Raw genomic sequence first — 9,270 nt, forward strand, 5'->3', positions numbered from 1 at the left:
GTCCTCCCCTAGCCAGCCGTGTGGGTGACACCAAGCATGGCATGATGAAGTTCCGTGAAGACCGCAGCCTCCTGGGGCTGGGGCTGCCCTCGGGTGGCTTCCACGATCGCTACTTCATTCTCAACAGCAGCTGCCTACGGCTCTACAAGGAGGTCCGGGTAAGCCCTGTGATGGACACTTGCACCTCACCTGTGCACAGACACTCCTACACAAACATCGTCCTTGGTCTGCAAGAGTGAGGCCTCTAACTTAGGGTCTTGGCAGCGCAATGGCTGATGGGAGCTGTGTATTCTCCTGCTGTGACCCCGAGTAGCCACTTGAGGCCTCTATCCCCATGAAGCCTTACAGTGAATGACAGCCGTGAGTGAAACCATGCACGTGTGCCCGCATTTTCCCTGTGCCCGTGGTTTGTCGTAAGGCTCACAAGAATATGTTTGTTCCATGACAGTAGTCCTGTAGTCCTTGAGTGGTGTCCAGGCCTACTTGACCCATATGCCGGGTGTTCTTCTCGATCAGACTCCTTGGCAGCCCCTTCTTGGCTGGCTGCCCTGCCAGCCTCCCCCTCCCTTGCCCTTCACACAACTGCATAACCTGTCCCGGCTCTAGACTGGGATGGTGCCCTTCATAACCCTGCTCCTCTATCAAACAGAGCCAGAGGCCGTGGAGCGGGGCCCCTGAGACCGTGAGTAGCTGGGGGCCAGCCGCCACCCGCCTTGCCTTACACAGCCTGGGGCCAGGCAAGCGGGGCAGGGCTCAAGGACACAGTAAGGGCTCCCAGTTCTCTCCAGGCATGCTTCCCTGGCTTCTTCACTGGTCCCCACCCTGGGGTACAGTGCCTGAACTCCACCGTCATCCCTAACCCCAAACCAATACCTTCTCCTCAAGGTAGGGTCCTTTGTTGGTCTGCTGCTAGAATTTTCCGTCGGAGATGTTTCGGAGCCAGGGTTAGAGGCGCAAGAGTGGGTTAGGACCGTTTCATCCCTGTTATTCTCAGAGCTCCCCACCTTCCATACCTAAACAAAGTGCTGGGACCGTGTGAATGCCCTGACATTGTTGACCCTGAGCTGCCGAACTGGGACAAGAGGCTGTGAGACATTCCCTACCAGGCATGGCTGTGCTTCCCCAGCCTTCCTGTGCTTCCTTTGCCACCCATGAGCGCCCCTCCACTCTACTCTTAGGGCTGTCTGGGGGTTGCCCCTCTGCAGTTCAGCTGAGGTCACCTTCTGTGGTGCACTGTGGGTACCACCTCTGCCTTGGGGAGCACAGAGTGTAGATGATTGTGCCGAAGAACAGTGGAGGCATGGTGCCAAAGCAGTGTTCTCGCTTGAGGTCCCTTCAGTGACTCCATCACAACCGCCAGCCCTTTCTTGCCCCTTGCGTCTCCCAAACACATTTGGCTGCCATGGAGTATCTTCATCTCCGTTTCCTTGCACATTGTACCTCTGCTAATGCTGCCTGGACTCCTGGCAAGCGCCTCCATTTCTCTTCTCCTCCGTGACTCTCACACTTACTTCTCAGCCTGTTCACTCCTACAGTCAGTCTGCTGTGGCTCTAGAATGTCACCTCCCCAGGACCACCTTTCTGGAGGTGCTTGCTTAGTCTTGTGGAGCAGAGTGAGGCCGTCTCTGTGGGCAGAAGGGAAGAAGTGTACCTGAGGCACCCCAGAAGACATGGAGAGATGGTCTGACAGTTCCTGAGCTGGGCTTAGCACTTGTCCTTACTCTCCTGAGAGCAGGAAGTCACCTTTTGCCAGGGTGATAAGGGGCTAAGGTCACTTCGCTCAGGGCAGACTAGGATGAAGGCCATTGTGTTAGAGGCTGTGCTCTGGCTTGTGTTTTAGCAGTTTAGAGCCCCGGGGCACTGCAGGGAGTCTGTCAAAAGTTAGCAGGCAAAGCTGTCCTCACGCCAGGGCCTCTAGGCCACAGGTGTTGGTGATTCTGACATCAGTCGGTTTATGGGGCCACAGGTGAGAATATCTGAAATTAGGGAGCCACTCGGTCCCCATCCCAAGACCCCCTTCTGTTTAAGACCCTGGAGCATGAAAGAAAGGCATATTCTAGAAAAAATCATGGTACCAGCCTGAGGTACCATGAGCACTGAGCATAAATTTGATTCCTTGCCCATGACCTTGGACCTTGGTAGTACCAGAACCTTTAGCTGCATAGAAGTGCAGTTTCTATAGAATTAGTCTCCAAAGGGAGAATCTTCTTGGTGCTTCTGCCTCCCTCCTCTCCCACTGTCCACCTCTCCCACTGGCCTCCTGCCTTGACCGGAACTGCCCTGTATGGCCTGGACCTTCTGCCTGACTCTTTGCCCAGTGTCTTCCCCTCCCATCCTACCTTTCTTCCAGACTCCCCACACACACCCCCGCCCCTACCGTCTCTTTGTCCTTTCAGGAGCCTCTGCTCTCCCAGCCTGCGTCCTGTCTCCATCTCCCGATACTTCTGACTTCTTCAGTGCCTCAGCCTTGCCTCTGCCTCTTGGGGGCGGGGCTTCCTCCCTGTGTTCTGCCCGCATCCTGTTTTTCCCACCTCTGTTGCTTTGTTGTCCATCCATGTCTTGATTCCCACACCTGCAGCCAGTGTACCAGGTTGACTGGGACACGTGAGGAGCTGGGCCTCCTTTATCAGGCCTTGGATCATTGCGCGGTCTCTGATCATTGCCCCCATCCCTGAAGTGACACAGAAGGATCCTTTAGTTCTGAGACAGGTCGTCCTCCCTTCTCCTGCTGAGGAGCCATGCCTAGGGAGGCTGGGAGCAATAGTGGGCCATGCAGGGACGGCTCCCTTTTGGAGCCCCAGTTGTGGCTGTAAGTACATCTCCCTCCTTCCTGGTGCCCTACTGTGTCCAGGGGTGCCTGGGAAGGGGAAGGTGCTAAGCGTGCGGCTCCCAGAACAGGAGGAAGGTCATTAGCCGTCACGCAGCCTCTTCCCTGAGGGTCACTGCTGCTATCCCCTCTGCCTTGGAGCCAGCCTGCTCCTTCCAAGCCCAGACCCATATATGCAGCGGTGAGGGCCAGGCGAGTGTGCCAGTAATCTGGTTCCCCACCCTGGTATATGGGTCTCTTGCTTCCTGTCTTAGACCACTGGGAATTTCTCCCTCTGGCCTATCATACAGAACAGCCATTAAGCTTTAGCTTGAGCCATTGGACTTCTAATGGGGCTGAAATGCTTGTGATCGCTGGTCCCAAGCTTGTGTTCACACGGTCAACCCTGGAGCCTCCATGGGCCAGGAGGCTCCAGTGACGAGTGACTGAGATAAATACAGTGGGCAACCAAGGCTCCCACCCACCCTGGACCTGCTTCCGTATGTTATGGAGGATGGCATCCAGAGGCTTCCTTCCAGATGGTGTCAGAGGCAGGCCCACGCTGCAAGCTGAGTCTCCAGTTGGCCAAGCAGCAGGGGCTGGAAATCATTGCCCTGGACCTCCCAGCTGGAATGTTACCTTTGAGGACTGAGGGTTGACTGTCTGATGCTATTGCAGAGAGAAGCGCCTTTGGCTAGACAATGAACAGGGAGGGCTTTGGTGAGAAGGCTTCCTGGAGCAGGAAGTCCAGAGAGCCCGGATGCTGGGGGTGGGGGAGGGTGGGGCACAGGCAGAAGAGCTACTTCTGGCTGTACCCACCTGACTGGTGGAGGTGTCCCCCCAGAGTCACCGGCCTGAGAAGGAGTGGCCTGTCAAGAGCCTCAGAGTCTACCTGGGCGTGAAGAAGAAGCTGCGGCCACCTACCTGGTAAGCCAGGGCGGGTGCCTGTGGCAGGGCCTGCGGGGGCTCAGGGCCAATGGGAGGGCGCAGCTGGGGTTTGGAGCTTTACAGGGCATATCTAGTAGTGTTGTAGTTGGGATCCTCCTGCCAGTGAATGTCTGGGTGCACATCCCTGTGCAGCCTCGTGTGGAGGCCAGAGCAGGACTTGGCTGTCTTCCTCTACCACCCCCTGCCTTATGCCCTGGAGACAGGGTCTCACTGACGTCACTGTTTTAGCCAGGCTGGCTAGCCAGTGTGCTTTTGTCTCTGCCTACCCCCAATGCTGGGGTTACAGGCACCCACAGTCAGGCCCAGCTTTTTATGTGATTGTTAGGGATTTGAACTCAGGTCCACGTGCTTGCAGAGTAAGCACTCTTACTAAGCATTCTCTCTAAGCCCAAGTATATGGTTTAGTGAGTTGAAAAGCAGTGCATGCCACTGTGGCTATTGGGCACTGCTAATATGACTTGATTTTCTAACTTTCTCTCCATCTGCTGGCTGGCTTGGTTTTTGCGTGGGCTTGCGCCTGCATCGGTAGAGTTGGGCAGTGGTTTGTGTTTTGGTGTTGAGGTTAGAACTCAGTATCTCAGGCATGCTAGGCACACATATCATCCTGAGCTTGGGCCTAGGGTTGGGGTGGGGAAAGAAGAAAGCACAGTGTGCTGCACTGGGGGAAAACCTTGGCTCTGCCCTGCTCTGCCCAGCCTTCTGGGCTCTGTCCCACAAGTCTTGGCAAGTGTCAAGTGATACCTTCTCTGGCTTCTCCCTGCAGCTGGGGATTCACAGTGGTACATGAGACGGAGAAGCATGAGAAGCAGCAGTGGTAAGCCGCCCCATCCTTAGGCCTGGGCTGAGGGAGATGGGCAGGATTGGAGCTCACCTCTCTGCTCAGCTGTATGGCCTACGGGGAGACAGGGCTGGCAAAATGTTCACTGTGTGAGGCCCTCGGCAGCAACCTGACCTGTGACTTCTGCAGGTACCTCTGCTGTGACACTCAGATGGAACTTCGGGAGTGGTTTGCCACCTTCCTGTCTGTACAGGTACCAGGCCCAGGGGCCACCTCAACAGCCCCTCCATGGAGAGAGAATGAGACAGCCCCAGAGAGAGTGTGTCATAGGAATTAGGTCCCTGAGTACAGAGAAGTTCACCTGGAAGGGAGTGGCTTCCAGGCAGAGGAAACAGCATTTCCAAAGGCCTAGGGGTGAAAAAGAAAAGGAAGGCTGCTTATAAAAGAAAGCATTTAACCTGGGGGCTCGTGGTTCCACTAGTTGGAGTCCATGACCATCGTGGTGGGGAGCATGGCAGTCAGGTAGCCATTGTGGTGGAGCAGTAGCTGAGAGCTCATGCCTCAGCCACAAGAAGGAGGAAGGGAGGGATGGAGGAGGGAGGAAGCAAGGGGAAGGAGGGAGGGAGGGAGAGAGAGAAATAGAGGGAGGGGAGAGAGTGTGTTAACTGGGAATGACATGGGCTTTTGAAACTTAACGGCCTCACCTCTCCATGACATACCTCCTCCAACAAGGCACGCCTCCTAATCCTTCCCAAACAGTTACATCAGCTGGGGACTAAGTTTTCGAATACAAGAGCCTATGGGTATCATCCTCATTCAAACCACCACATTCACCACTCGAAAGGGGAGAAACCAGGAGTGACAGGGGTCAGCCCTGCAATGGGTCAGGAGCAGGCTATAAGAGCCTTGAGAGCAGGCTCAAGTAGCTGAGCTAGGCCATGCATTTAAAGTGAGTTAAGAGTGCTCTGTAAGACTGAGCTTGAGGGGGTGTCTTGGCGCTCAGCACCTGTGTGCAGGGGGCAGCATGACGGGCCACACCCATGGAGAGCACAAGCTACAGGGCCTGGGTGACCACCCCCGAGCCAGAGCAAAGACAGAGGCTGGTTAGACTTGAAACACATGTGTTAGCACAGATGTTCGGCGGGGAGCTCAGAACTGTTTAGGGAGAAGAGTCAAAACCACCAGAGCTCTGGGCTGTGCTCTTTCCTGCAGTCGTATTCTTTTAACTCGCCCCTTGCTGGCAGCCAAGGCCTAGATGGAAGCGGAGTGGATTCTGTAGTTCCTGGTTGCCGGGAAGGGGAGGCAGACAGTGTCTTCTAGGGCTTTCTTGATTTCCTTGGTGCTGTGTTCGTAAGGAGGTTTGTGGGTCCGGAGCTGGGAGTTGTTGAGTAATCTAGTTGGCGGGATTGCACAGGGATACGGACGGCCCTTTGCAAACAGCTGCTTCTCATATCAGCCTCGATCAAAGCCGAGGGCGTGGGCCAGATCCTAGCTGGAGGCTTTTCTGAGAAGAGGTGGGTGGCTCTGGAGCTGAGCCTGCAGGCCGAGGTGGGGCCCAGACTCCAGCGCTCCTCTTGTGGTTGCTCCCCAGCACGATGGCCTGGTGTGGCCCTCAGAGCCCTCTCGAGTGTCCCGGGCGGTACCCGAGGTCCGGATGGGCAGTGTGTCACTGATTCCTCTGCGTGGCAGTGAAAATGAAATGCGCAGGAGTGTGGCAGCCTTCACCGCCGACCCCCTTTCCGTAAGTGGCTCTGACCCTGTGGGCAAGGCCGGGTGGGACCTGGCTGGATTCCTGCCTTCATTGATTTCTCTCAGAGCCCGTCTAGTCCCTTCCCTGGGTTTCTGCCCCCTCCCCCCCATCTGTCCCTGGGACCCCAGATGCTGACATTTCTGCACCCTCTCTATTGCTGGCTGCTCCCTTTTACTGTCACAGAGCACTTACAGATCTGGGCTTCTCTACCCTTACAGCTCCTCCGTCATGTCTGAGCATAGGAGTCTTTGTGGCTCTGGGACACGTCACTGTCACCGGGAAGCCTTCCTGTTCAGACACCCTCGTGCTCTGCGTGCTTGGTGTGAGGCAACAGAACACACGGGGAAGCCGTACCCACATCCTGCATCCTGACTGCAGCACAGGCTCCTTGGCTGAGCAGGAATGGGCTGGCAGTGGGGTTTTCCCAGGAGGGGCCCTTTCCTGCCCTCCAGGCGTGCAATGCTTCCTGACCTGCCTGGCTTACCCAGGGTCACTCTCCTCAAATTTGTGGGATTGGAGAGATGGACAGAAATCAGGAGCTGTGTAGGAGAGGCTTCCGCCGGGAAGGAGCCCACCCTCTCCCCTACAGGCTCCCCAGCAGCAGAAAGCTGAACCTCTGAAGGAACTCCTGGGGTGGGTCTGGGAGTGGGAAGCTTCCACAGGATGAAAGCTGGACTTGGGGTGTCAGCCGTCTTCTAGTGCGTGCTGGCAGGGAGGCCCTGGCCGGGGCTGCCTGCTACCCTCCTCCACTTTGGACACTTTTTGATAATATAAATATATCTGTATATTTTACCCTATGGCGCTGAGGCCTGTGATTGTCTGGGGGGATTGGCGTCCTGGGCTCAGGGTACAGTCGGTTGTGAAGCTCAGAGGCAAATATTGGTGCTTTGAAGCTGGAAGCCTGAATTCCGCCCTCTGCATGGTCACCGAGCTGTTTACTTCCCCCTGGCCTGGCAGAGGCCTGGACCTGGACCTGTCGTGCCACTATGCAGCCAGTCTATGGAGTTCCTGATTTGGGACAAGGAAGACCCCAGCTAGTCTCAACAGGGGCCTAGATCTGTATGTTAGTGACCCAGCTTGGCATAGCTCCTCATAGCCCCCTGCTGGGGGACATGAGGCCACAACTCACGGCAGAGGCTTTGGTGGACGAGGAAGGGGCCTTCACCCTGGGCCCCATGCACAGGCTTCCAGGCTTGCCTCTCACGTCACAGGGAATCAGTCATCTTCAAAGGGAAGTGCTGACCTGAGGAGTAAGCAGCTATCCAAAGGCAGACTGGAGATCCCAGGAAGACGGCAAGCTTTCTGCCTTCCCTAGAGCCTCGTTACCACCCTGTCTGAGAGACCAGTTGGTGTTCTGTCCCTAGCCTTGAAGGGCTGAGCAGAGCCGGACGAGTCTGGGCCCCATGGGATGTTTGTACCCTTCCCCAGTGGGAACCCAAATGCTGTGGGGCTTCCACAGCTGGACATGGGTCCCTTGTCTCATTTCTCAGGAAGGGGTGCGGTGCTTGCCGGGAGACTCACAAGATCCTTGACCCTACTGACCTGTTGCACAAACTGGCCTAAGGTCCCCATCACTTTGTCCTATCTCGGGAACTCCAGGCCATTCTACCGTGCCCTCTGCAGGATGAAGCTAGAGGGTTTACTTGCCCAAGATCTACTTGGAATTCCTCCCTGGACTTGATCTACTGTCCACCAACCCCAGAGGCCCAGGTGGAGGGTGCAACTAGAGATGCCCTCTGCTGGGCTGGCCCTGTCATTACCCTGGTTTAGGAACTAACTAGAGGGACTGCATTCAGCCACTAGGGGGCAGTCACTGACCACTCATAGTTGCTGATTTTGAACAGGGTCTATGTAACACCCCCAACACACACAAAACAGCTGGGCCACTCAGCCCTGCCTTGGGCCGGGGACTGGTGATGTGTTGTAGCACAGTAGAGGTCCTTTGCTTTGGCCTTCTGGGCTCTAGGACATGAGGGGAGTAGAAGCCCTTCACCCGAAGCCTACCGAATGCCTACTGTAAGTCTGAGCCTGTGCTCTCTGCTCTGAGATCCTGAACCCAGAGAAAGAGTCCCACTGCCTGACAATGGTCTCCTCAGCTTACTCCTGCCTCCTGCACTGCTTTCCTCTCGTGAGGGCTCCCTGAGAAGAGGGCAGTGGCCAGCCCCGTCTGTGACACTGTAGAATGTTTTCCCTTGGGATGAGGGCACAGCCCTGCAGGACTGAGACTCAACCTTCATGAGGAATACTTAATGACCACAGTGTTGGGGGACCAGGGCAGGGGGCAAAAGTGAGGGACACACCTGTTACTCAGCTGAGGTTGCTTGGGGTGGGAGGAGCCTAGAGCTAGAGTTAGCTGGGAGGGAGGACTTCCTGGAGGAGTGTGGTTGGGGATAGGATTGGATACTGGGGAGAAGAGGGGAGGGAACCCTGAGAGAGAAGGCTACAGGAGGTCAGAGCCTGGGTACCCAAAGCATTGCAGGTAGCATGTTGGGAGAAAAATGGGAGGGGAGGGGGCAGAAGAGGGCTGGGTATCTGCCTTTCTCCCTTCTGGCTCCTTCAGTTCAACCTTCCTGCTCTACATGATATCTGGCAGTGAGGACCAAGGAACCCTTGGCTGCAGAGAGCCCTGGCCAGCAGAGAGGCGGGTGAGAGAATCCTGCCTCCACTGTGCTTCCCTCTGAGCCCTGCATCTGGAGGGGACATGGAACAGCTTCCCTGCCCCTTGCTCTCGGGCCACAGTTCTGTTTCTGAAAGCATGGGTGTGCAGGCAGACAGTCTGCGGTGTTGACAGTTGCTTAGGTCTCTGATCTCTGGTGTTTTCTCTGTCCTTGGGAGCTGCCTCCTGATAGGTTCCTTGGGAGCATTGAAGGTAAGTGCGAAGTGCCAGCCATGGCCCTTGCTAGTCTTCCCAGATGTGTCTGCAGAGACGTCTTTGTGACATCCAGGAGAGCCTAAGAGGTTCTGGCCAGCACTTCCTGAATACTTACT

At 56.1% G+C, this 9,270-nt stretch overlaps 1 protein-coding gene across 2 annotated transcripts in view; it reads left to right on the forward strand.

Annotated features, from left to right (window-relative positions):
* Window positions 1-7,079, forward strand: part of Arap1 (ArfGAP with RhoGAP domain, ankyrin repeat and PH domain 1) — a 55,344-nt gene extending 48,265 nt beyond the window's left edge. Inside the window, exons 29-35 of one of the 2 annotated variants that reach the window (XM_055623648.1) lie at window positions 13-158; window positions 650-682; window positions 3,651-3,733; window positions 4,518-4,568; window positions 4,722-4,785; window positions 6,124-6,273; window positions 6,501-7,079. In XM_055623648.1, the coding sequence (XP_055479623.1) occupies window positions 13-158; window positions 650-682; window positions 3,651-3,733; window positions 4,518-4,568; window positions 4,722-4,785; window positions 6,124-6,273; window positions 6,501-6,518 (545 nt within the window). In that variant the 3' untranslated portion in view covers window positions 6,519-7,079. The remainder of the gene's footprint in view (window positions 1-12; window positions 159-649; window positions 683-3,650; window positions 3,734-4,517; window positions 4,569-4,721; window positions 4,786-6,123; window positions 6,274-6,500) is intronic. The other variant, XM_055623649.1, reaches the window with a different exon arrangement.
* The last annotated feature ends 2,191 nt before the right edge of the window (window positions 7,080-9,270 follow it).

The sequence above is a fragment of the Psammomys obesus genome, unplaced genomic scaffold, assembly GCF_907164565.1.
Source record: "Psammomys obesus unplaced genomic scaffold, mPsaObe1.curated_primary_1811, whole genome shotgun sequence".
Taxonomy (NCBI): Eukaryota; Metazoa; Chordata; class Mammalia; order Rodentia; family Muridae; genus Psammomys; species Psammomys obesus.